The sequence below is a fragment of the Petromyzon marinus genome, chromosome 75, assembly GCF_048934315.1.
Source record: "Petromyzon marinus isolate PM22_M1 ecotype Great Lakes invasive population chromosome 75, UKy_Petmar_22M1.pri1.0, whole genome shotgun sequence".
NCBI lineage: Eukaryota > Metazoa > Chordata > Hyperoartia > Petromyzontiformes > Petromyzontidae > Petromyzon > Petromyzon marinus.
In genome coordinates, this window is record NC_133741.1 from 7,299,424 (window position 1) to 7,325,562 (window position 26,139).

Here is a 26,139-nt window from a genome sequence, read left to right on the forward strand (position 1 = left end):
GCCCATTTACCCTCGACATCAGGAGGAGTGGGGGACGATGCCAACCCCAGCCGCAAGTAATGATGAAATTGTTGCTTCAACTTTCATCAGCTGAGACCAGACCACTTTAGGTTGGAATGGGGTCCTAGGTGTACACCCACCACCAGAGTGGAAGAATGGCAGGCGCATCTTACAGATGACAAGTCGATGGTCAGAGGGCAGATCAGCTGCACGGTAGGTCCTGGTGTCAAGGACATGGGCTCGCATCTGCTGGTCCGTCACTATGTAGTCCAGCAGATGTTCTTGCTTGGACCCGGCATGCATCCATGATTTTGTGTGCATGCGCCGATGCCGGAACAGCGTGTTGGTAATTACAAGCCCATGGGCTGCACAAAAATCTAGCAGCCTCCTACCGTTGTTATTGAGCTGATCTGGCCCATGCCCTCCAATCACTCCAGACCAGGTGCCAGCATCATGACCAACTCGGGCATTGAAGTCACCCAACATGATGACTCTATCCCGAGGTGCCACTTAAGCCAGCACCTGTGACAGGAGGTCATAGAAGGCATCTGACTCATTGGCTTTGCCTGCATCCCTCCACGGATGTTCGTCTTCGGTGGTGGCATAAATAACCACGACCACCATTCCTCGCCTCCGGTTGATGGGAAGGCAAAGCCCAAAGTAGCCTGGGGCCTACAGCTTCCCACACCTCACCGCCACGCTCCCACGCCCCCTTAATTATTCTGTTCAGAAGAAGAGCCACACCCTGTTGTTTGGCAGTCTGCTGCCCCGAGTAGAGGACTGTCCACCCCTCATGGTGGCAGGAGCCTGAACCGGTCCACCGGACCTCCTGAATGCCATAGAGATCCAGGCGATACCGGTCCAGCTCCCGACAGAGGAGTGGCAGCCTCTCCTCCGCAGTGAGCGTTCGAACATTCCACGTGGCCACACGAAGTGGCTTTTCGTTGTTTCTGGAGGAGCCCCGAGGGTAGATATTCAATCTCCTGGCTCCGCCAATTGGGGTTTGGCCAGGAGACGTCATAGACGCCTGGCCCTCCGGGGCCTCCGGCACAAGCTTATTAGTTCCATATTTCAGTTTAACTCGTGGTTTCGTGGTAATTAATTGAAGGTGGAGGGGTTACCAGCCCCTCGCACCCGTCCAGAGCCCCCGTTTAGCCCCTGTGGTGGACACAGACGCCATGAGGGGAGGAGCCAATCAAAATTGGACCTCCCCCCACAGCACTGTCCACGACAGAGTTGCCCGTCCGGCACCGCGACGAGGTAGGGGGTTGTTTTGCCGGACACAGACACAAACAAACACACACTGTGTCACACACACACACACAGACACACACAGATATAGACACACACACAGACACACACAGACAAACACACACAGACACACAGACACACACACACACAGACACACATAGACACACACACAGACACACACACACAGACAAACACACACAGACACACAGACACACACAGATACACACACAGACACACAAACACACACACAGACACACACACACACAGAAACACACACAGGCACACACATACACACACACAGACACACAGATACACACACAGACAAACATACACACACACACAGACACACACACACATACACACACAGACACACAGATACACACACACAGAAACACACACAGGCACACTCATACACACACACACAGACACACACACACAGACAAACACACACATACACACACACAGGCACACACACAGACACACACACACAGGCATACACACAGACACACGCACAGAGAGGGACGCAAGTGGGAACCCAAAATTAGAAACCAATTCCGACTCCCTGATATCATTCCCGCCAACACGGCCACTGTGAACCCCCTGAGAGAGAGACAGAGAGAGAGAGACACCCAGACCCAGGGTCGCAGTGTCTCCAACACGGCCATTGTGAACCCCCTGAGAGAGACACCCACACCTCTGTGTGGTGAATCTGGGTATCTGTGTGGTGAGTTTGTGGGTCTGTGTGTGGTGAGTCTGTGGGTATCTGTGTGGTGAGTCTGTGGGTCTCTGTGTGGTGAGTCTGTGGGTCTCTGCGTGGTGAGTCTGTGGGTCTCTGTGTGGTGAGTCTGTGGGTCTCTGTGTAGAGTCTGTGGGCCTCTGTGTGGTAAATCTGTGGGTCTCTGTGTGATGAGTCTGTGGGTCTCTGTGGTGAGTCTGTGGGTCTTTGTTTGGTGAGTCTGTGGGTCTCTGTGTGGTGAGTCTGTGGGTATTTGTGTGATGAGTCTGTGGGTATCTGTGTGGTGAGTCTGTGGGTCTGTGTGTGGTGAGTCTGTTGGTCTCTGTGTGGTGAATCTGTGGGTCTCTGTGTGGTGAGTCTGTGGGTCTCTCTTTGGTGAGTTTGTGGGTCTCTGTGTGGTGAGTCTGTAGATCTCTGTGTGGTGAGTCTGTGGGTCTTTGTGTGGTGAGTCTGTGGGTGTCTGTTTGGTGAGTCTGTGGGTCTCTGTGTGGTGAGACTGTGAGTCTTTGTGTGGTGAGTCTGTGGGTGTCTGTGTGGTGAGTCTGTGGGTATCTGTGTGGTGAGTCTGTGGGTCTCTGTGTGGTGAGTCTGTGGGTCTCTGTGTGATGAGTCTGAGGGTCTCTGTGTGTGAGTCTGTGGGTTTCTGTGTGGTGAGTCTGTGGGTCTCTGTGTGGTGAATCTGTGGGTCTCTGTGTGATGAGTCTGTGGGTCTCTGTGTGGTGAGTCTGTGGCTCTCTGTGTGGCGAATCTGTGGGTCTCTGTGTTGAGTCTGTGGCTCTCTGTGGTGAGTCTGTGGGTCTCTGTGTGATGAGTCTGAGGGTCTCTGTGTGTGAGTCTGTGGGTTTCTGTGTGGTGAGTCTGTGGGTCTCTGTGTGGTGAGTCTGTGGGTCTCTGTGTGATGAGTCTGTGGGTCTCTGTGTGGAGAGTCTGTGGGTCTCTGTGTGGTGAATCTGTGGGTCTCTGTGTGATGAGTCTGTGGGTCTCTGTGTGGTGAGTCTGTGGGTCTCTGTGTGACGAATCTGTGGGTCTCTGTGTGGTGAGTCTGTGGGTGTCTGTGTGGTGAGTCTGTGGGTCTCTGTGTGATGAGTCTGTGGGTCTCTGTGGTGAGTCTGTGGGTCTCTGTGTGATGAGTCTGTGGGTCTCTGTGTGGTGAGTCTGTGAGTTTCTGTGTGGTGAGTCTGTGGGTCTCTGTGTGGTGAATCTGTGGGTCTCTGTGTGATGAGTCTGTGGGTCTCTGTGGTGAGTCTGTGGGTCTTTGTGTGGTGAGTTTGTGGGTCTCTGTGTGGTTAGTCTGTGGGTATCTGTGATGAGTCTGTGCGTCTCTGTGTGGTGAGTCTGTGGGTCTCTGTGTGGTGAATCTGTGGGTCTATGTGTGATGAGTCTGTGGGTCGCTGTGTGATGAGTCTCTGGGTCTCTGTGTGGTGAGTCTGTGGGTCTCTGTGTGGTGAGTCTGTGGGTCTATGTGTGGTGAGTCTGTGGGTCTCTGTGTGGTGAGTCTGTGGGTCGCTGTGTGGTGAGTCTGTGGGTCTCTGTGTGGTGAGTCTGTGGGTCTCTTTCTGGTGATTCTGTTGGTCTCTGTGTGGTGAGTCTGTGGGTCTCTGTGTGGTGAGTCTGTGGGTCTCTGTGGTGAGTCTGTGGGTCTCTGTGTGGTGAGTCTCTGGGTCTCTGTGTGGTGAGTCTGTGGGTCTCTGTGTGGTGAATCTGTGGGTCTCTGTGTGATGAGTCTGTGGGTCTCTGTGGTGAGTCTGTGGGTCTTTGTGTGGTGAGTTTTTGGGTCTCTGTGTGGTGAGTCTGTGGGTATCTGTGTGATGAGTCTGTGCGTCTCTGTGTGGTGAGTCTGTGGGTCTCTGTGTGGTGAATCTGTGGGTCTCTGTGTGATGAGTCTGTGGGTCGCTGTGTGGTGAGTCTGTGGGTCTCTGTGTGGTGAGTCTGTGGGTCTCTGTGTGGTGAGTCTGTGGGTCTATGTGTGGTGAGTCTATGGGTCTCTGTGTGGTGAGTCTGTGGGTCGCTGTGTGGTGAGTCTGTGGGTCTCTGTGTGGTGAGTCTGTGGGTCTCTGTGTGGTGAGTCTGTGGGTCTCTGTGTGGTGAGTCTGTGGGTCTCTGTGGTGAGTCTGTGGGTCTCTGTGTGGTGAGTCTCTGGGTCTCTGTGTGGTGAGTCTGTGGGTCTCTGTGTGGTACATCTGTGGGTCTCTGTGTGATGAGTCTGTGGGTCTCTGTGGTGAGTCTGTGGGTCTCTGTGTGGTGAATCTGTGGGTCTCTGTGTGATGAGTCTGTGGGTCTCTGTGGTGAGTCTGTGGGTCTTTGTGTGGTGAGTTTGTGGGTCTCTGTGTGGTTAGTCTGTGGGTATCTGTGATGAGTCTGTGCGTCTCTGTGTGGTGAGTCTGTGGGTCTCTGTGTGGTGAATCTGTGGGTCTATGTGTGATGAGTCTGTGGGTCGCTGTGTGGTGAGTCTGTGGCTCTCTGTGTGGCGAATCTGTGGGTCGCTGTGTGGTGATTCTGTGGGTCTCTGTGTGGTGAGTCTGTGGGTCTCTGTGTGGTGAGTCTGTGTGTCTCTGTGTGGTGAGTCTGTGGGTCTCTGTGTGGTGAGTCTGTGGGTCTATGTGTGGTGAGTCTGTGGGTCTCTGTGTGGTGAGTCTGTGGGTCGCTGTGTGGTGAGTCTGTGGGTATCTGTGTGGTGAGTCTATGGGTCTCTGTGTGGTGAGTCTGTGGGTCTCTTTTTGGTGATTCTGTTGGTCTCTGTGTGGTGAGTCTGTGGGTCTCTGTGTGGTGAGTCTGTGGGTCTCTGTGGTGAGTCTGTGGGTCTCTGTGTGGTGAGTCTCTGGGTCTCTGTGTGGTGAGTCTGTGGGTCTCTGTGTGGTGAATCTGTGGGTCTCTGTGTGATGAGTCTGTGGGTCTCTGTGGTGAGTCTGTGGGTCTTTGTGTGGTGAGTTTTTGGGTCTCTGTGTGGTGAGTCTGTGGGTATATGTGTGATGAGTCTGTGCGTCTCTGTGTGGTGAGTCTGTGGGTCTCTGTGTGGTGAATCTGTGGGTCTCTGTGTGATGAGTCTGTGGGTCGCTGTGTGGTGAGTCTGTGGGTCTCTGTGTGGTGAGTCTGTGGGTCTCTGTGTGGTGAGTCTGTGGGTCTATGTGTGGTGAGTCTATGGGTCTCTGTGTGGTGAGTCTGTGGGTCGCTGTGTGGTGAGTCTGTGGGTCTCTGTGTGGTGAGTCTGTGGGTCTCTGTGTGGTGAGTCTGTGGGTCTCTGTGTGGTGAGTCTGTGGGTCTCTGTGTGGTGAGTCTGTGGGTCTCTGTGGTGAGTCTGTGGGTCTCTGTGTGGTGAGTCTCTGGGTCTCTGTGTGGTGAGTCTGTGGGTCTCTGTGTGGTACATCTGTGGGTCTCTGTGTGATGAGTCTGTGGGTCTCTGTGGTGAGTCTGTGGGTCTCTGTGTGATGAGTCTGTGGGTCTCTGTGTGGTGAGTCTGTGGGTCTCTGTGTGGTGAGTCTGTGGGTCTCTGTGTGGTGAGTCTGTGGGTCTCTGTGTAGAGTCTGTGGGCCTCTGTGTGGTAAATCTGTGGGTCTCTGTGTGATGAGTCTGTGGGTCTCTGTGGTGAGTCTGTGGGTCTTTGTTTGGTGAGTCTGTGGGTCTCTGTGTGGTGAGTCTGTGGGTATTTATGTGATGAGTCTGTGGGTATCTGTGTGGTGAGTCTGTGGGTCTGTGTGTGGTGAGTCTGTTGGTCTCTGTGTGGTGAATCTGTGGGTCTCTGTGTGGTGAGTCTGTGGGTCTCTCTTTGGTGAGTTTGTGGGTCTCTGTGTGGTGAGTCTGTAGATCTCTGTGTGGTGAGTCTGTGGGTCTTTGTGTGGTGAGTCTGTGGGTGTCTGTTTGGTGAGTCTGTGGGTCTCTGTGTGGTGAGACTGTGGGTCTTTGTGTGGTGAGTCTGTGGGTGTCTGTGTGGTGAGTCTGTGGGTATCTGTGTGGTGAGTCTGTGGGTCTCTGTGTGGTGAGTCTGTGGGTCTCTGTGTGATGAGTCTGAGGGTCTCTGTGTGTGAGTCTGTGGGTTTCTGTGTGGTGAGTCTGTGGGTCTCTGTGTGATGAGTCTGTGTGTGTCTCTGTGTGATGAGTCTGTGGGTCTCTGTGTGATGAGTCTCTGGGTCTCTGTGTGATGAGTCTGTGGGTCTCTGTGTGATGAGTCTTTGGGTCTCTGTGTGGTGAGTCTATGGGTCTCTGTGCGGTGAGTCCGTGGGCGTCTGTGTGGTGAGACTCTGGGTCTCTGTGTGGTGAGTCTGTGGATCTCTGTGTGGTGAGTCTGTGGGTCTCTGTGTGATGCGTCTATGGGTCTCTGTGTGATGAGTCTGAGGGTCTCTGTGTGGTGAGTCTATGGGTCTCTGTGTGGTGAGTCTGTGGATCTCTGTGTGGTGAGTCTGTGGGTCTCTGTGTGGTGAGTCTGTGGGTCGCTGTGTGGTGAGTCTGTGGGTCTCTGTGTGGTGAGTCTGTGGGTCGCTGTGTGGTGAGTCTGTGGGTCTCTGTGTGGTGAGTCTGTGGGTCGCTGTGTGGTGAGTTTATGGGTCTCTGTGTGGTGAGTCTGCGGGTCTCTGTGTGGTGAATCTGTGGGTCTCTGTGTGATGAGTCTGTGGGTCTCTGTGTGTTGAGTCTGTGGGTCTCTGTGTGGTGAATCTGTGGGTCTCTGTGTGATGAGTCTGTGGGTCTCTGTGTGGTGAGTCTGTGGGTCTCTGCGTGGCGAATCTGTGGGTCTCTGTGTGATGAGTCTGTGGGTCTCTGTGGTGAGTCTGTGGGTCTCTGTGTGATGAGTCTGAGGGTCTCTGTGTGTGAGTCCGTGGGTTTCTGTGTGGTGAGTCTGTGGGTCTCTGTGTGTTGAGTCTGTGGGTCTCTGTGTGATGAGTCTGTGGGTCTCTGTGTGGTGAGTCTGTGGGTCTCTGTGTGGCGAGTCTGTGGGTCTCTGTGTGATGAGTCTGTGGGTCTGTGTGTTGTGAGTCTGTGGGTCTCTGTGTGACGAATCTGTGGGTCTCTGTGTGGTGAGTCTGCGGGTGTCTGTGTGGTGAGTCTTTGGGTCTCTGTGTGATGAGTCTGTGGGTCTCTGTGGTGAATCTGTGGGTCTCTGTGTGATGAGTCTGTGGGTCTCTGTGTGGTGAGTCTGTGGGTTTCTGTGTGGTGAGTCTGTGGGTCTCTGTGTGGTGAATCTTTGGGTCTCTGTGTGATGAGTCTGTGGGTCTCTGTGGTGAGTCTGTGGGTCTTTGTGTGGTGAGTTTGTGGGTCTCTGTGTGGTGAGTCTGTGGGTATCTGTGTGATGAGTCTGTGCGTCTCTGCGTGGTGAGTCTGTGGGTCTCTGTGTGGTGAATCTGTGGGTCTCTGTGTGATGAGTCTGTGGGTCTCTGTGTGGTGAGTCTGTGGCTCTCTGTGTGGCGAATCTGTGGGTCGCTGTGTGGTGATTCTGTGGGTCTCTGTGTGGTGAGTCTGTGGGTCTCTGTGTGGTGAGTCTGTGGGTCTATGTGTGGTGAGGCTGTGGGTCTCTGTGTGGTGAGTCTGTGGGTCGCTGTGTGGTGAGTCTGTGGGTCTCTGTGTGGTGAGTCTGTGGCTCTCTGTGTGGCGAATCTGTGGGTCTCTGTGTGTTCAGTCTGTGGCTCTCTGTGGTGAGTCTGTGGGTCTCTGTGTGGTGAGTCTGTGGGTCTCTGTGTGGTGAGTCTGTGTGTCTCTGTGTGGTGAGTCTGTGGGTCTCCGTGTGGTGAGTATGTGGGTCTATGTGTGGTGAGTCTGTGGGTCTCTGTGTGGTGAGTCTGTGGGTCGCTGTGTGGTGAGTCTGTGGGTCTCTGTGTGGTGAGTCTATGGGTCTCTGTGTGGTGAGTCTGTGGGTCTCTTTCTGGTGATTCTGTTGGTCTCTGTGTGGTGAGTCTGTGGGTCTCTGTGTGGTGAGTCTGTGGGTCTCTGTGGTGAGTCTGTGGGTCTCTGTGTGGTGAGTCTCTGGGTCTCTGTGTGGTGAGTCTGTGGGTCTCTGTGTGGTGAATCTGTCGGTCTCTGTGTGATGAGTCTGTGGGTCTCTGTGGTGAGTCTGTGGGTCTTTGTGTGGTGAGTTTTTGGGTCTCTGTGTGGTGAGTCTGTGGGTATATGTGTGATGAGTCTGTGCGTCTCTGTGTGGTGAGTCTGTGGGTCTCTGTGTGGTGAATCTGTGGGTCTCTGTGTGATGAGTCTGTGGGTCGCTGTGTGGTGAGTCTGTGGGTCTCTGTGTGGTGAGTCTGTGGGTCTCTGTGTGGTGAGTCTGTGGGTCTATGTGTGGTGAGTCTATGGGTCTCTGTGTGGTGAGTCTGTGGGTCGCTGTGTGGTGAGTCTGTGGGTCTCTGTGTGGTGAGTCTGTGGGTCTCTGTGTGGTGAGTCTGTGGGTCTCTGTGTGGTGAGTCTGTGGGTCTCTGTGGTGAGTCTGTGGGTCTCTGTGTGGTGAGTCTCTGGGTCTCTGTGTGGTGAGTCTGTGGGTCTCTGTGTGGTACATCTGTGGGTCTCTGTGTGATGAGTCTGTGGGTCTCTGTGGTGAGTCTGTGGGTCTCTGTGTGATGAGTCTGTGGGTCTCTGTGTGGTGAGTCTGTGGGTCTCTGTGTGGTGAGTCTGTGGGTCTCTGTGTGGTGAGTCTGTGGGTCTCTGTGTAGAGTCTGTGGGCCTCTGTGTGGTAAATCTGTGGGTCTCTGTGTGATGAGTCTGTGCGTCTCTGTGGTGAGTCTGTGGGTCTTTGTTTGGTGAGTCTGTGGGTCTCTGTGTGGTGAGTCTGTGGGTATTTGTGTGATGAGTCTGTGGGTATCTGTGTGGTGAGTCTGTGGGTCTGTGTGTGGTGAGTCTGTTGGTCTCTGTGTGGTGAATCTGTGGGTCTCTGTGTGGTGAGTCTGTGGGTCTCTCTTTGGTGAGTTTGTGGGTCTCTGTGTGGTGAGTCTGTAGATCTCTGTGTGGTGAGTCTGTGGGTCTTTGTGTGGTGAGTCTGTGGGTGTCTGTTTGGTGAGTCTGTGGGTCTCTGTGTGGTGAGACTGTGGGTCTTTGTGTGGTGAGTCTGTGGGTGTCTGTGTGGTGAGTCTGTGGGTATCTGTGTGGTGAGTCTGTGGGTCTCTGTGTGGTGAGTCTGTGGGTCTCTGTGTGATGAGTCTGAGGGTCTCTGTGTGTGAGTCTGTGGGTTTCTGTGTGGTGAGTCTGTGGGTCTCTGTGTGGTGAATCTGTGGGTCTCTGTGTGATGAGTCTGTGGGTCTCTGTGTGGTGAGTCTGTGGCTCTCTGTGTGGCGAATCTGTGGGTCTCTGTGTTGAGTCTGTGGCTCTCTGTGGTGAGTCTGTGGGTCTCTGTGTGATGAGTCTGAGGGTCTCTGTGTGTGAGTCTGTGGGTTTCTGTGTGGTGAGTCTGTGGGTCTCTGTGTGGTGAGTCTGTGGGTCTCTGTGTAATGAGTCTGTGGGTCTCTGTGTGGTGAGTCTGTGGGTCTCTGTGTGGTGAATCTGTGGGTCTCTGTGTGATGAGTCTGTGGGTCTCTGTGTGGTGAGTCTGTGGGTCTCTGTGTGACGAATCTGTGGGTCTCTGTGTGGTGAGTCTGTGGGTGTCTGTGTGGTGAGTCTGTGGGTCTCTGTGTGATGAGTCTGTGGGTCTCTGTGGTGAGTCTGTGGGTCTCTGTGTGATGAGTCTGTGGGTCTCTGTGTGGTGAGTCTTTGAGTTTCTGTGTGGTGAGTCTGTGGGTCTCTGTGTGGTGAATCTCTGCGTGGTGAGTCTCTGTGTGGTGAGTCTGTGGGTCTCTGTGTGGTGAGTCTGTGGGTCGCTGTGTGATGAGTCTCTGGGTCTCTGTGTGGTGAGTCTGTGGGTCGCTGTGTGGTGAGTCTGTGGGTCTCTGTGTGGTGAGTCTGTGGGTCTCTTTCTGGTGATTCTGTTGGTCTCTGTGTGGTGAGTCTGTGGGTCTCTGTGTGGTGAGTCTGTGGGTCTCTGTGGTGAGTCTGTGGGTCTCTGTGTGGTGAGTCTCTGGGTCTCTGTGTGGTGAGTCTGTGGGTCTCTGTGTGGTGAATCTGTGGGTCTTTGTGTGATGAGTCTGTGGGTCTCTGTGGTGAGTCTGTGGGTCTTTGTGTGGTGAGTTTTTGGGTCTCTGTGTGGTGAGTCTGTGGGTATCTGTGTGATGAGTCTGTGCGTCTCTGTGTGGTGAGTCTGTGGGTCTCTGTGTGGTGAATCTGTGGGTCTCTGTGTGATGAGTCTGTGGGTCGCTGTGTGGTGAGTCTGTGGGTCTCTGTGTGGTGAGTCTGTGGGTCTCTGTGTGGTGAGTCTGTGGGTCTATGTGTGGTGAGTCTATGGGTCTCTGTGTGGTGAGTCTGTGGGTCGCTGTGTGGTGAGTCTGTGGGTCTCTGTGTGGTGAGTCTGTGGGTCTCTGTGTGGTGAGACTGTGGGTCTCTGTGTGGTGAGTCTGTGGGTCTCTGTGGTGAGTCTGTGGGTCTCTGTGTGGTGAGTCTCTGGGTCTCTGTGTGGTGAGTCTGTGGGTCTCTGTGTGGTACATCTGTGGGTCTCTGTGTGATGAGTCTGTGGGTCTCTGTGGTGAGTCTGTGGGTCTCTGTGTGATGAGTCTGTGAGTCTCTGTGTGGTGAGTCTGTGGGTCTCTGTGTGGTGAGTCTGTGGGTCTCTGTGTGGTGAGTCTGTGGGTCTCTGTGTAGAGTCTGTGGGCCTCTGTGTGGTAAATCTGTGGGTCTCTGTGTGATGAGTCTGTGGGTCTTTGTGGTGAGTCTGTGGGTCTTTGTTTGGTGAGTCTGTGGGTCTCTGTGTGGTGAGTCTGTGGGTATCTGTGTGATGAGTCTGTGGGTATCTGTGTGGTGAGTCTGTGGGTCTGTGTGTGGTGAGTCTGTTGGTCTCTGTGTGGTGAATCTGTGGGTCTCTGTGTGGTGAGTCTGTGGGTCTCTCTTTGGTGAGTTTGTGGGTCTCTGTGTGGTGAGTCTGTAGATCTCTGTGTGGTGAGTCTGTGGGTCTTTGTGTGGTGAGTCTGTGGGTGTCTGTGTGGTGAGTCTGTGGGTCTCTGTGTGGTGAGACTGTGGGTCTTTGTGTGGTGAGTCTTTGGGTGTCTGTGTGGTGAGTCTGTGGGTATCTGTGTGGTGAGTCTGTGGGTCTCTGTGTGGTGAGTCTGTGGGTCTCTGTGTGGTGAGTCTGTGTGTGTCTCTGTGTGGTGAGTCTGTGGGTCTCTGTGTGGTGAGTCTGTGGGTCTCTGTGTGGCGAATCTGTGGGTCTCTGTGTGATGAGTCTGTGGGTCTCTGTGGTGAGTCTGTGGGTCTCTGTGTGATGAGTCTGTGGGTCTCTGTGTGGTGAGTCTGTGGGTCTCTGTGTGGTGAGACTGTGGGTCTCTGTGTGGTGAATCTGTGGGTCTCTGTGTGATGAGTATGTGGGTCTCTGTGTGGTGAGTCTGTGGGTGTCTGTGTGGTGAGTCTGTGGGTCTCTGTGTGGTGAGACTGTGGGTCTCTGTGTGGTGAATCTCTGCGTCTCTGTGTGATGATTCTGTGGGTCTCTGTGGTGAGTCTGTGGGTCTTTGTGTGGTGAGTTGTGGGTCTCTGTGTGGTGAGTCTGTGGGTCTCTGTGTGGTGAATCTGTGGGTCTCTGTGTGATGAGTCTGTGGGTCGCTGTGTGGTGAGTCTGTGGGTCTCTGTGTGGTGAGTCTGTGGGTCTCTGTGTGGTGAGTCTGTGGGTCTATGTGTGGTGAGTCTGTGGGTCTCTTTCTGGTGATTCTGTTGGTCTCTGTGTGGTGAGTCTGTGGGTCTCTGTGTGGTGAGTCTGTGGGTCTCTGTGGTGAGTCTGTGGGTCTCTGTGTGGTGAGTCTCTGGGTCTCTGTGTGGTGAGTCTGTGGGTCTCTTTGTGGTGAATCTGTGGGTCTCTGTGTGATGAGTCTGTGGGTCTCTGTGGTGAGTCTGTGGGTCTTTGTGTGGTGAGTTTTTGGGTCTCTGTGTGGTGAGTCTGTGGGTATCTGTGTGATGAGTCTGTGCGTCTATGTGTGGTGAGTCTGTGGGTCTCTGTGTGGTGAATCTGTGGGTCTCTGTGTGATGAGTCTGTGGGTCGCTGTGTGGTGAGTCTGTGGGTCTCTGTGTGGTGAGTCTGTGGGTCTCTGTGTGGTGAGTCTGTGGGTCTATGTGTGGTGAGTCTATGGGTCTCTGTGTGGTGAGTCTGTGGGTCGCTGTGTGGTGAGTCTGTGGGTCTCTGTGTGGTGAGTCTGTGGGTCTCTGTGTGGTGAGACTGTGGGTCTCTGTGTGGTGAGTCTGTGGGTCTCTGTGGTGAGTCTGTGGGTCTCTGTGTGGTGAGTCTCTGGGTCTCTGTGTGGTGAGTCTGTGGGTCTCTGTGTGGTACATCTGTGGGTCTCTGTGTGATGAGTCTGTGGGTCTCTGTGGTGAGTCTGTGGGTCTCTGTGTGATGAGTCTGTGAGTCTCTGTGTGGTGAGTCTGTGGGTCTCTGTGTGGTGAGTATGTGGGTCTCTGTGTGGTGAGTCTGTGGGTCTCTGTGTAGAGTCTGTGGGCCTCTGTGTGGTAAATCTGTGGGTCTCTGTGTGATGAGTCTGTGGGTCTTTGTGGTGAGTCTGTGGGTCTTTGTTTGGTGAGTCTGTGGGTCTCTGTGTGGTGAGTCTGTGGGTATCTGTGTGATGAGTCTGTGGGTATCTGTGTGGTGAGTCTGTGGGTCTGTGTGTGGTGAGTCTGTTGGTCTCTGTGTGGTGAATCTGTGGGTCTCTGTGTGGTGAGTCTGTGGGTCTCTCTTTGGTGAGTTTGTGGGTCTCTGTGTGGTGAGTCTGTAGATCTCTGTGTGGTGAGTCTGTGGGTCTTTGTGTGGTGAGTCTGTGGGTGTCTGTGTGGTGAGTCTGTGGGTCTCTGTGTGGTGAGACTGTGGGTCTTTGTGTGGTGAGTCTTTGGGTGTCTGTGTGGTGAGTCTGTGGGTATCTGTGTGGTGAGTCTGTGGGTCTCTGTGTGGTGAGTCTGTGGGTCTCTGTGTGGTGAGTCTGTGTGTGTCTCTGTGTGGTGAGTCTGTGGGTCTCTGTGTGGTGAGTCTGTGGGTCTCTGTGTGGCGAATCTGTGGGTCTCTGTGTGATGAGTCTGTGGGTCTCTGTGGTGAGTCTGTGGGTCTCTGTGTGATGAGTCTGTGGGTCTCTGTGGGGTGAGTCTGTGGGTCTCTGTGTGGTGTATCTGTGTGTGTCTCTGTGTGGTGAGTCTGTGGGTCTCTGTGTGGTGAGACTGTGGGTCTCTGTGTGGTGAATCTGTGGGTCTCTGTGTGATGAGTATGTGGGTCTCTGTGTGGTGAGTCTGTGGGTGTCTGTGTGGTGAGTCTGTGGGTCTCTGTGTGGTGAGACTGTGGGTCTCTGTGTGGTGAATCTCTGCGTCTCTGTGTGATGAGTCTGTGGGTCTCTGTGGTGAGTCTGTGGGTCTTTGTGTGGTGAGTTGTGGGTCTCTGTGTGGTGAGTCTGTGGGTCTCTGTGTGGTGAATCTGTGGGTCTCTGTGTGATGAGTCTGTGGGTCGCTGTGTGGTGAGTCTGTGGGTCTCTGTGTGGTGAGTCTGTGGGTCTCTGTATGGTGAGTCTGTGGGTCTATGTGTGGTGAGTCTGTGGGTCTCTGTGTGGTGAGTCTGTGGGTCGCTGTGTGGTGAGTCTGGGGGTCTCTGTGTGGTGAGTCTGTGGGTCTCTGTCTGGTGAGTCTGTGGGTCTCTGTGTGGTAAGTCTGTGGGTCCCTGTGTGGTGAGTCTGTGGGTCTCTGTGGTGAGTCTGTGGGTCTCTGTGTGGTGAGTCTCTGGGTCTCTGTGTGGTGAGTCTGTGGGTCTCTGTGTGGTGCATCTGTGGGTCTCTGTGTGATAAGTCTGTGGGTCTCTGTGGTGAGTCTGTGGGTCTCTGTGTGATGAGTCTGTGGGTCTCTGTGTGGTGAGTCTGTGGGTCTCTGTGTGGTGAGTCTGTGGGTCTCTGTGTGGTGAGTCTGTGGGTCTCTGTGTTGAGTCTGTGGGTTTCTGTGTGGTGAATCTGTGGGTCTCTGTGTGATGAGTCTGTGGGTCTCTGTGGTGAGTCTGTGGGTCTTTGTGTGGTGAGTCTGTGGGTCTCTTTGTGCTGAGTCTGTGGGTATCTGTGTGATGAGTCTGTGGGTATCTGTGTGGTGAGTCTGTGGGTCTGTGTGTGGTGAGTCTGTTGGTCTCTGTGTGGTGAGTCTGTGGGTCTCTGCGTGGTGAATCTGTGGGTCTCTGTGTGGTGAGTCTGTGGGTCTCTGTGTGGTGAGTTTGTGGGTCTCTGTGTGGTGAGTTTGTGGGTCTTTGTGTGGTGAGTCTGTGGGTGTCTGTGTGGTGAGTCTATGGTTCTCTGTGTGGTGAGACTGTTGGTATTTGTGTGGTGAGTCTGTGGGTGTCTGTGTGATGAATCTGTGGGTCTCTGTGTGGTGAGACTTTGGGTCTCTGTGAGGTGAGTCTGTGGGTCTCTGTGTGGTGAGTCTGTGGGTCTCTGTGTGGTGAGCCTGTGGGTCTCTGTGTGGTGAGTCTGTGGGTCTCTGTGTGGTGAGTCTGTGTGTGTCTCTGTGTGGCGAATCTGTGGGTCTCTGTGTGATGAGTCTGTGGGTCTCTGTATGGTGAGTCTGTGGGTTTCTGCGTGGTGTATCTGTGGGCCTCTGTGTGGTGAGTCTGTGGGTCTCTATGTGGTGAATCTGTGGGTCTCTGTGTGATGAGTCTGTGGGTCTCTGTGTGGTGAGTCTGTGGGTCTCTGTGTGGCGAATCCGTGGGTCTCTGTGTGATGAGTCTGTGGGTCTCTGTGGTGAGTCTGTGGGTTTCTGTGTGATGAGTCTGAGGGTCTCTGTGTGTGAGTCTGTGGGTTTCTGTGTGGTGAGCCTGTGAGTCTTTGTGTGGTGAGTCTGTGGGTCTCTGTGTGGTGAGTCTGTGGGTCTCTGTGTGGTGAGTCTGTGGGTCTCTGTGTGGTGAGTGTGGTGAGTCTGTGGGTCTCTGTGTGTGGTGAGTCTGTGGGTCTCTGCGTGGTGAGTCTGTGAGTCTCTGTGTGGTGAGTCTGTGGGTCTCTGTCTGGTGAGTCTGTGGGTCTCTGCGTGGTGAGTCTGTGGGTCTCTGTGTGATGAGTCTGTGGGTCTCTTTGGTGAGTCTGTGGGTCTCTGTGTGATGAGTCTGTGGGTCTCTTTGGTGAGTCTGTGGGTCTTTGTGTGGTGAGTCTGTGGGTCTCTTTGTGGTGAGTCTCTGTGTGATGAGTCTGTGGGTCTCTGTCTGGTGAGTCTGTGGGTCTCTATGTGATGAGTCTGTGAGTCTCTGTGTGTGATGAGTCCGTGGGTCTCTGCGTGTGTCCGTGAGTCCGCGGCAGCAATGAGTAAGTGGAGTTCCAACTCCTCCACCTCGTCCACCTCGTCCACCTCCACATTCCGATCGGAGCGGAACTTGGTGCAGAGGGGGTCGACGGCTGGTGGACGTCTCCTTATCGCCAGCGACGGCGGAGCGCCGTTCTCCCTGCTCGGCGAGTCGAATCAGCCGCTCATGGGTGAGTGAGTGGGTGGGTGAGTGAGTGAGTGGGTGGGTGAGTGGGTGAGTGGGTGAGTGAGTGGGTGAGTGAGTGAGTGTGTGGGTGAGTGAGTGAGTGAGTGGGTGAGTGGGTGAGTGGGTGGGTGGGTGAGTGGGTGAGTGGGTGGGTGGGTGAGTGGGTGAGTGGGTGAATGAGTGGGTGAGTGAGTGAGTGTGTGGGTGAGTGAGTGAGTGGGTGAGTGGGTGGGTGGGTGAGTGAGTGAGTGGGTGAGTGGGTGGGTGAGTGGGTGAGTGAGTGAGTGGGTGAGTGGGTGGTTGAGTGAGTGAGTGAGTGGGTGAGTGGGTGGGTGGGTCGGTGGGTGGGAGGATTAGGGGGTGGGTGGGTGGGTCGGTGGGGTGGGTGAGTGAGTGGGTGGGTCCGGCAAAAACAACCCCCTACCTCCTCGTGGTGCTGGACGCCAATGCTGTCGTGGACAGTGCTGTGGGGGGAGGTCCAATTCCGATTGGCTCCTCCCCTCATGGCGTCTGTGACCACCACAGTGGCTAAACGGGGGCTCTGAACGGGTGCGAGGGGCTGGTAACCCCTCCACCTTCAACTAATTACCACTAAACCACGACTGAAATATCTAATTAATAAGCTTGTGCCCGAGGCCCCCGGGGGACAGGCGTCCATGACGTCTCCTGGCCAAACCCCAATTGGCGGAGCCAGAAGATTGAATCTTTTCCCTCGGGGCTTCTCCAGAAACAACGAAAAGCCACTACGGATGGCCACGTGGAATGTACGAATGCTCACTGCGGAGGAAAAGCTGCCACTGCTCTGTCGGGAGCTGGACCGGTCCCGCCTGGATCTCTGTGGCATTCAGGAGGTTCGGTGGACCGGTTCTCGCTCCTGCCACCATGAGGGGTGGACAGTCCTCTACTCGGGGCAGCAGACCGCCAAACAACAGGGTGTGGCTCTTCATCTGAACAAAAGAATGATGGGGGCGTGGGAGCGTGGCGGTGAGGTGTGGGAAGCTGTAAGTCCCAGGCTACTTTGGGCTCGCCTTCCCATCAACCGGAGGCGAGGAATGGTGGTCGTGGTTACTTATGCCCCCATTGAAGACGAACATCCGTGGAGGGATGGAGGCAAAGCCGATGAGTCAGATGCCTTCTATGGCCTCTTGTCTGTCACAGGTGCTGGCTAAAGAGGCCCCTCGGGATAGAGTCATCTTGTTGGGTGACTTCAATGCCCGAGTTGGTCATGATGCTGGCACCTGGTCTGGAGTGATTGGAGGGCATGGGCCAGATCAGCTCAATAACAGCGGTAGGAAGCTGCTAGATTTTTGTACAGCCCATGGGCTTGTAATTACCAACACGCTGTTCCGGCATCGGCGCATCCACACATCATCATGGATGCATGCCGGGTCTAAGTAAGCACTTCTGCTGGACTACATAGTGACGAACCAGCGGATGCGGGCCCATGTCCTTGACACCAGGACCTACCTTGGAGCTGATCTGCCCACTGACCATCGACTTGTCATCTGTAAGATGCACCTGTCATTCTTCCACTCCGGTGGTGGGTGTACACCCATGACCCATTCAAACCCATAGTGGCATGGTCTCAGCTAGCTGATGAAAGCTGCAAGCGAGAATTTAATCATCGCTTGCGGCTGGGGTTGGCATCATCCCCCACTCCTCCTGATGTCGAGGGTAAATGGACGAGGTTTAGGACTGTGACTCATGCAGCTGCAATGGCTGCTTTGGGTACGCGGTCCAGACCTCCCCAGAGACCCTGGCTGACAGAGGAGGTGTTCAGGATGGTTGAGAAAAAGCGACAGGCCCACTGTCATCGGCTATAGAATCCCACGTCAGGGAATGAGGAGGCTTACCGCAGCCTTCGCTCGGAGGTTCAGGGAGCCGTGAGGCACTACAAGGATAGGTGGTGGTCGCGGGTTGCTGAGGAGATGGAGTCTGCCTCAGTTGCCCGCAATCACAAATCTCTATTTAACTCTATCAAAAAAGTAACCTGCAGCGCCACACCTATTACCATCATTAGGATAAAGAACGGTGATCCAATCTCCGACCCCCAGGAACAGGTTTGCAGATTTGCTGAGCATTTCTGTGAGGTCCTGGGGGAGGGGAAATTCCTCAGCCTAGAAGATATCGTGGGACAAAGTGGGGATGGCCCTGCTGAGGCTGTGGTGCCTCAAATATTGGAAGAAGTCACCCCCTGTGAATGGCTGGCTGAGGTGCCATCTGTTGAGGAAGTACTGAAGGCGATCCAGAGTCTAAGACCAGGAAAGGCACCGGGCAGAGATGATCTCCCAAACGAAATGCTGAGGGAGGGTGGCGTTTGTGCACAGACTGCCCTACATGACATCATAACAACAGTCTGGACCATTGGACGGGTTCTGCAGGATTGGAAGGATGCCCTGGTGGTCCCCCTCTTTAAGAAGGGGGACTGCACAGACTGTAACAACTACAGGGGCATCTCACTCTTCAGTGTGCTGGGAAAGGTCCTTTCAAGAATTATTCAACATCGCCTTGCCAGGCACGCTGAGGAGAGGCTTGCGGAGCCCCAATGTGGTTTCAGGAAAGGGCGGTCCTGCACAGATGCCATAATTTCTGTCCGTCTGCTACAGCAGAGTAGGGAATTCCAACAAGACCAACATCTCCGTTTTATTGACCTGGTCAAGGCTTATCGTACCATCAGTAGGCCTGGGCTCTGGGTTGTTCTTCGTGGTTTCAGAGTCCCTGACCCTCTGCTCACGATCATTAAGGATCTTCATGATGGTGAGTGGGCCCGGGTAAAACTACGTGGCCGGGAGTCAGAGCCATTCCCTGTACACCTTGGGGTGCAACAGGGATGTCCTCTGGCTCACACATTATTTCACATCTATTTCGACCACGTAGTTCGTGAAGCCGTCAATAGCTGTACCAGAGGAATTTCCATCTGGTACAGATACAATAGGAGGCTGATCGATGCCCGGGTGCGGTCAAGGGATGGCTCCCTATTACTTAATCATGTTATGATCTGGTAATTGCTGCTAACTCAGAGGAGGAGTTGGAGACGCTGCTGCTGAGACTGGAGCGTGCTACTAAGAGATGGCGCCTTACCATCAGCCCCACCAAAACTAAGCACCTGCCTGGGTATTTCGGACACTCCACCCCCACCGCTCGCAATTGGTGATGGGGCAATTATGGAGAGAGTGGAGTGTTTTCCATACCTGGGCAGTGTGCTCATGACCGGCTCCGGTTTAACAGCAGATGTCTCACTCTGATTCAGACGAGCGGCATAATATTTTCAACGGTTGTGGAACGCTGTGTGGAAGCTACCTGGTCTGTCGCCCCGCACGAAGCTTCGGGTCTTCTCGGCCACGGTCATTCCCTCCCTTCTCTACGCTTGCGAAACGTGGACTCCCCTAATGGAACAACTTCGCCAGTTAGAAACACTTAGGCTGGCCTGCCTACGTCCATCCTGGGTTTAACCAGGCTGGATTGTGTGAGGACCTCACGAATCCTTGAAAGATCTGGACAAAGTCCCATCGGTGAGCTCCTCCGGCAGGCAAGGCTGCGTTGGCTGGGTCATGTAGCCCACATGCCCAGCCACCGCATGCCTAAACAGCTTTTGATCGGCCGGATCGAGGGGGCTAAACGGGCGCGGCATGGGCTAAAGAAGAGATGGAGTGATGTGGTACAAGAGGACGTGGAGCTGAGTGGACTTGCCGATGACTGGTACCAGTGTTGTCAAGATCGGCCTCTGTGGAGGAGGCTCGTGAAGGACGCTACTGGGCAGTTGGAGACAGTCGCCCTCCAACAACAACGGAGGGGGTAGGAGCGACACTCACAACAACGAGCGGAGCGCCGGGTGGCTAAAGCACAGCAGGTTGGCACAGTAGGGGGCACAGGTGGTGCATCATCCAGTCATCTCAGTCATCTCAGTCAGTCGACCCGTGGCACCTGGGTCTGCCCCGTGACTTCTTTGGCAGCGGGCGTTCGACACTTCACGTGGCCTCAGGGTGCACATAGCCTGGCACAAGCGTCGTGGTGACGTCACCGCCACTTAGTGGCGAATGGCGGGGTGAGTGGGTGGGTGGGTGAATGGGTGAGTAGGTGAGTGAGTGGGTGAGTAGTTGGGTGGGTGATTGCGTGGATTCTTGGGTGAGTGGGTGGGTGAGTGGGTGGGTGAGTGGGTGGGTGAGTGGGTGGGTGAGTGGATGAGTGGGTGGATGAGTGGGTGGGTGAGTGGGTGGGTGAGTGGATGAGTGTGTGGGTGAGTGGGTGAGTGAGTTGTTAGGTGAGTGGATGAGTGGGTGGGTGAGTGGATGGGTGAGTGGATGAGTGGGGGGATGAGTGGGTGAGTGAGTGGGTGAGTGAGTGGGTGAGTGAGTGGGTGAGTGAATGGGTGAGTGGGTGAGTGAGTGAATGGGTGAGTGAGTGGTGAGTGAGTGGGTGAGTGGGTGAGTGAGTGGGTGAGTGGGTGAGTGAGTGGGTGAGTGATTGAGTGAGTGAGTGGGTGGGTGAGTGAGTGAGTGGGTGGGTGAGTGGGTGGGTGAGTGGTTGGGTGGGTGGGTGGGTGAGTGAGCGGGTGAGTGGGTGGGTGAGTGGTTGGGTGGGTGGGTGAGTGGTTGGGTGGGTGGGTGGGTGAGTGGGTGAGTGAGTGGTTGGGTAAGCGGGCGGATGAGCCGGCTGGATCCATGTCCTCAATCTCTCACAAACCCCTCGCCCCTACTGACCCAAGCAGGCGGGGTGAGCATGCCGGTAAGGCTGGTGGGTGAGAATTACGAGGTGAGTGTGCAAGTCGGAGACGGCTTCACCCCGGAAGACATCGTCGTCACCTCGTCCAGCCTTGTTACGGAGGTTCACGCAGAGCGGGTGAGTCGCACACTCACCACCCACTCACCCACTCACTCACCCACTCACTCACTCACTCACCCACTCACTCACCCACCCACTCACTCACCCACTCACTCACTCACTCACCCACTCACTCACTCACTAACCCACACACTCACCCACTCACTCACCCACTCACTCACCCACTCACTCACTCACCCACTCACTCACCCACTCACTCACCCACTCACTCACTCACTCACTCACCCACTCACTCACCCACTCACTCACCCACTCACTCACCCACTCACTCACCCACTCACTCACTCACCCACTCACTCACCCACTCACTCACCCACTCACTCACCCACTCACTCACTCACCCACGCACTCACCCACGCACTCACCCACTCACTCACTCACTCACCCACTCACTCACCCACTCACTCACCCACTCACTCACCCACTCACTCACCCACTCACTCACTCACCCACTCACTCACCCACTCACTCACCCACTCACTCACTCACCCACTCACCCACGCACTCACCCACTCACCCACTCACTCACCCACTCACTCACCCACTCACTCACCCACTCACTCACCCACTCACTCACTCACCCACTCACCCACGCACTCACCCACTCACTCACTCACCCACTCACTCACCCACTCACTCACCCACTCACTCACCCACTCACCCACTCAATCACTCACCCACTCACTCACTCACCCACTCACTCACCCACTCACTCACCCACTCACTCACTCACTCACCCACTCACTCACCCACTCACTCACCCACTCACTCACTCACTCACCCACTCACTCACTCACCCACTCACTCACTCAGTCACCCACTCACTCACTCACCCACTCACTCACTCACTCACCCACTCACTCACTCACTAACCCACACACTCACCCACTCACTCACTCACCCACTCACTCAATCACCCACTCACTCACTCACCCACTCACTCACTCACCCACTCACTCACTAACCCACTCACTCACTCACCCACTCACTCACCCACTCACTCACTCACTCACCCACTGACTCACCCATTCACTCACTCACCCACTCACTCACCCACTCACTCACTCACCCACTCACCCACGCACTCACCCACTCACTCACTCACTCACCCACTCACTCACCCTCTCACTCACCCACTCACTCACCCACTCACTCACTCACTCACCCACTCACTCACTCACTCACCCACTCACTCACCCACTCACTCACCCACTCACTCACTCACCCACTCACTCACTCACTCACCCACTCACTCACCCACTCACTCACCCACTCACTCACTCACTCACCCACTCACTCACCCACTCACTCACTCACTCACCCACTCACTCACCCACTCACTCACTCACTCACCCACTCACTCACTCACTAACCCACACACTCACCCACTCACTCACTCACCCACTCACTCAATCACCCACTCACTCACTCACCCACTCACTCACTCACTCACCCACTCACTCACTCACCCACTCACTCACTCACCCACTCACTCACCCACTCACTCACTCACCCACTCACTCACCCACTCACCCACTCACTCACCCACTCACTCATCCACTCACTCACTCACTCACCCACTCACTCACTCACTCACCCACTCACTCACTCACCCACTCACCCACGCACTCACCCACTCACTCACTCACCCACTCACTCACCCACTCACTCACCCACTCACTCACCCACTCACCCACTCACTCACTCACTCACCCACTCACTCACCCACTCACTCACCCACTCACTCACTCACTCACCCACTCACTCACCCACTCACTCACTCACTCACCCACTCACTCACCCACTCACTCACTCACTCACCCACTCACTCACTCACTAACCCACACACTCACCCACTCACTCACTCACCCACTCACTCAATCACCCACTCACTCACTCACCCACTCACTCACTCACTCACTCACCCACTCACTCACTCACCCACTCACTCACTCACCCACTCACTCACTCACCCACTCACTCACTCACTCACTCACCCACTCACTCACCCACTCACCCACTCACTCACCCACTCACTCACCCACTCACTCACCCACTCACTCACTCACCCACTCACTCACTCACTAACCCACACACTCACCCACTCACTCACTCACCCACTCACTCAATCACCCACTCACTCACTCACTCATCCACTCACTCACTCACTCACCCACTCACTCACTCACTCACCCACTCACTCACTCACTCACCCACTCACTCACCCACTCACTCACTCACCCACTCACTCACCCACTCACCCACTCACTCACTCACAAACTCACTCTGATCTGGTCCATGCCCTCCAATCACTCCAGACCAGGTGCCAGCATCATGACCAACTCGGGCATTAAAGTCACCCAATAAGATGACTCTATCCCGAGGGGCCTCTTTAGCCAGCACCTGTGACAGGAGGTCATAGAAGGCATCTGACTCATCGGCTTTGCCTGCATCCCTCCACGGATGTTCGTCTTCGGTGGGGGCATAAGTAACCACGACCACCACTCCTCGCCTCCGGTTGATGGGAAGGCAAGCCCAAAGTAGCCTGGGGCTTACAGCTTCCCACACCTCACCGCCACGCTCCCACGCACCCTTCATTCTTTTGTTCAAAAGAAGAGCCACACCCTGTTGTTTGGCAGTCTGCTGCCCCGAGTAGAGGACTGTCCACCCCTCATGGTGGCAGGAGCCAGAGCCGGTCCACCGAACCTCCTGAATGCCGCAGAGATCCGGGCAGTACCGGTCCAGCTCCCGACGGAGGAGTGGCAGCCTCTCCTTCGCAGTGAGCGTTCGAACATTCCACGTGGCCACACGAAGTAGCTTTTCGTTGTTTCTGGAGGAGCCCCGAGGGTAGAGATTCAATCTCCTGGCTCCGCCATTTGGGGTTTGGCCAGGAGACGTCATAGACGCCTGTCCCCCCACAAGCTTATTAGTTGCATATTTAATTCGTGGTTTCGTGGTAATTTATTGAAGGTGGAGGGGTTACCAGCCCCTCGCACCCGTCCAGAGCCCCCGTTTAGCCACTGTGGTGGACACAGACGCCATGAGGGGAGGAGCCAATCGGAATTGGCCCTCCCCCCACAGCACTGTCCACGACAGAGTTGCCCGTCCGGTACCACTCACCCACTCGCTCACACTCACCCGCCTCCTAATCCCCGCCCCCCTTCCACAAACTCCGCCCCCTCTTGCTAATCCCCATCCCCTTTACCAAACCACGCCCTCGTTGTAAACCCTGCCCCCTCATAAACCCCACCCCCTCCTCCGAAACCACGCCCCGTCCTAACCTCCCCCCACCTCTCCCCGACCTCTCCCCACCTCCAAAACCACGCCCCCTCCCCTCCTCCAAAACCACGCCCCCTCCTTCTATTCTCTTCCCCCCTCCAAAACCACGCCCTCTCATAACCCCCTCCTTCAAAACCACGCCCCCTCAAAGCCCCCTCCCCCTCTTTCAAAACCACGCCCCTTCCCTATCGTTTCCCTCCTACAAAATCACACCCCCTCCTTATCTTCTCACCCCCCCTCCTCCAAAATCACCCCCTCCTAATCCCCTCCTCCCAAACCACGCCCCCTGCTAATCCCCTCCCCCCCGCGAAAACCACGCCCCCTCCTAATCCCCTCCCCCACCTACTTCAAAACCACGCCCCCTCCTAATTCCCTCCCCCCTACTTCAAAACCACGCCCCCTCCTAATCCCTCCCCCGCAAAACCACGCCCCCTTCTAATCCCCTCCCCCCTCCTCCCAAACCACGCCCCCTCCTAATCCCCTCCCCCCTCCTCCCAAACCACGCCCCCTCCTAATCCCCTCCCCCCGTAAAACCACGCCCCCTCCTAATCCCCTCCTCCTCCAAAACCACGCCCCCTCCTAATCCCCTCCCTCCTCCTCCCAAACCACGCCCCCTACTAATCCCCTCCCCCCCTCCTCCTCCCAAACCACGCCCCCTCCTAATCCCCTCCCCCCCGTAAAATCACGCCCCCTCCTAATCCCCTCCCCCCCTACTTCAAAACCACGCCCCCTCCTAATCCCCTCCCCCCTACTTCAAAAACCACGCCCCTCCTAATCCCCTCCTCCTCCCAAACCACGCCCCCCTCCTAATCCCCTCCCCTCCTCCTCCCAAACCACGCCCCCCTCCTAATCCCCTCCCCCCCCTCCTCCTCCCAAACCACGCCCCCTCCTAATCCCCTCCCTCCTCCTCCCAAACCACGCCCCCCTCCTAATCCCCCCCCCACCCCCCACCAATCACAACCTCTCTCTCTCTCCCCCGCCCCACCCTCCCCCACTCAGCTGGCTGACGATGGCCGCGTGTCGGCGTCGTTCCACCACCGCGTGCGTCTCCCTGAAGACGCTGACCCCACCTCGCTGGGGGCCGCCCTGGGCCCCGGGGGGGCCCTCACGCTCACCGTGCGGCGGCGCGCGGCCGGGGCCCTCGGGGCGACGCCCGCGGCCTTCCGCACCCAGGTCACCATCTGAGCTGTTGGGGGGGGGGGTGGGTGGGTGAGGTGGGTGGGTGAGGTGGGTGGGTGGGGTGGGTGGGGTGTGCACACGGATGTACCCAACACTGTGGGTGAGGGATGATGTGTTACTGGAAGGTGATCGCCCGCACGCACTCGTCAAAACACTCGCCCGCCCACTCACACACACACTCGCCCACACACTCGCCCACCCACACACTCACCCACCCACTCACCCACCCACCCACTCACCCACCCACCCACTCACCCACACACTCGCCCACACACTCACCCACCCACTCACCCACCCACTCACCCACCCACCCACTCACCCACCCACCCACTCACCCACACACTCGCCCACACACTCGCCCACCCACTCACACACTCGCCCACTCACTCACCCACCCACTCACCCACCCACTCACCCACACACACTCACCCACCCACTCACTCACCCACCCACTCACCCACACACACACACACTCGCCCACCCACTCACTCGCCCACCCACACACCCACCCACTCACCCACACACTTACCCACCCACACACTCACCCACCCACTCACCCACCCACTCACTCACCCACCCACACACCCAGCTACATGGAGACCTGCGCTCTGTCAGTCACGTTGCTGCTGCTGCTGCATTAAAGAATTAAAACTCTGCCCGCTCCAACGAATCTGAGTTCGCGTGCTCAGTGAATGACCTCTACACAGAGACTCTGAGTGACCCCTACACAGAGACTCTGAGTGACCCCTACACAGAGACTCTGAGTGACCTCTACACAGAGACTCTGAGTGACCCCTACACAGAGACTCTGAGTGACCCCTACAGAGAGACACTGAGTGACCTCTACACAGAGACTCTGAGTGACCCCTACACAGAGACTCTGAGTGACCTCTACACAGAGACTCTGAGTGACCCCTACACAGAGACTCTGAGTGACCCCTACACAGAGACTCTGAGTGACCTCTACACAGAGACTCTGAGTGACCCCTACACAGAGACTCTGAGTGACCTCTACACGGAGACTCTGAGTGACCCCTACACAGAGACTCTGAGTGACCCCTACACAGAGACTCTGAGTGACCTCTACACAGAGACTCTGAGTGACCCCTACACAGAGACTCTGAGTGACCTCTACACAGAGACTCTGAGTGACCCCTACACAGAGACTCTGAGTGACCCCTACACAGAGACTCTGAGTGACCTCTACACAGAGACTCTGAGTGACCCCTACACAGAGACTCTGAGTGACCCCTACACAGAGACTCTGAGTGACCTCTACACAGAGACTCTGAGTGACCTCTACACAGAGACTCTGAGTGACCTCTACACAGAGACTCTGAGTGACCCCTACACAGAGACTCTGAGTGACCTCTACACAGAGACTCTGAGTGACCCCTACACAGAGACT

General features: G+C 55.6%; 2 protein-coding genes across 4 annotated transcripts in view; both read left to right on the forward strand.

The window, feature by feature from the left end:
- The window catches only part of LOC142907164 (uncharacterized), a 198,912-nt gene extending 183,683 nt beyond the window's left edge, over positions 1-15,229 (forward strand). The window contains exon 5 of the mRNA XM_076056412.1: positions 14,368-15,229. The gene's annotated coding sequence lies outside the window, so the exon portion shown is untranslated. The remainder of the gene's footprint in view (positions 1-14,367) is intronic.
- The window catches only part of HSPB7 (heat shock protein family B (small) member 7), a 31,445-nt gene extending 6,044 nt beyond the window's left edge, over positions 1-25,401 (forward strand). The window contains exons 2-4 of one of the 3 annotated variants that reach the window (XM_032944772.2): positions 15,262-15,435; positions 20,140-20,270; positions 24,552-25,401. In XM_032944772.2, the coding sequence (XP_032800663.1) occupies positions 15,264-15,435; positions 20,140-20,270; positions 24,552-24,737 (489 nt within the window). In that variant the 5' untranslated portion in view covers positions 15,262-15,263 and the 3' untranslated portion in view covers positions 24,738-25,401. Of the gene's footprint in view, positions 1-15,251; positions 15,436-20,136; positions 20,271-24,551 lie in introns of all 3 variants that reach the window. The other 2 variants (XM_032944770.2, XM_032944771.2) reach the window with 2 other exon arrangements.
- Positions 25,402-26,139: the final 738 nt, after the last annotated feature.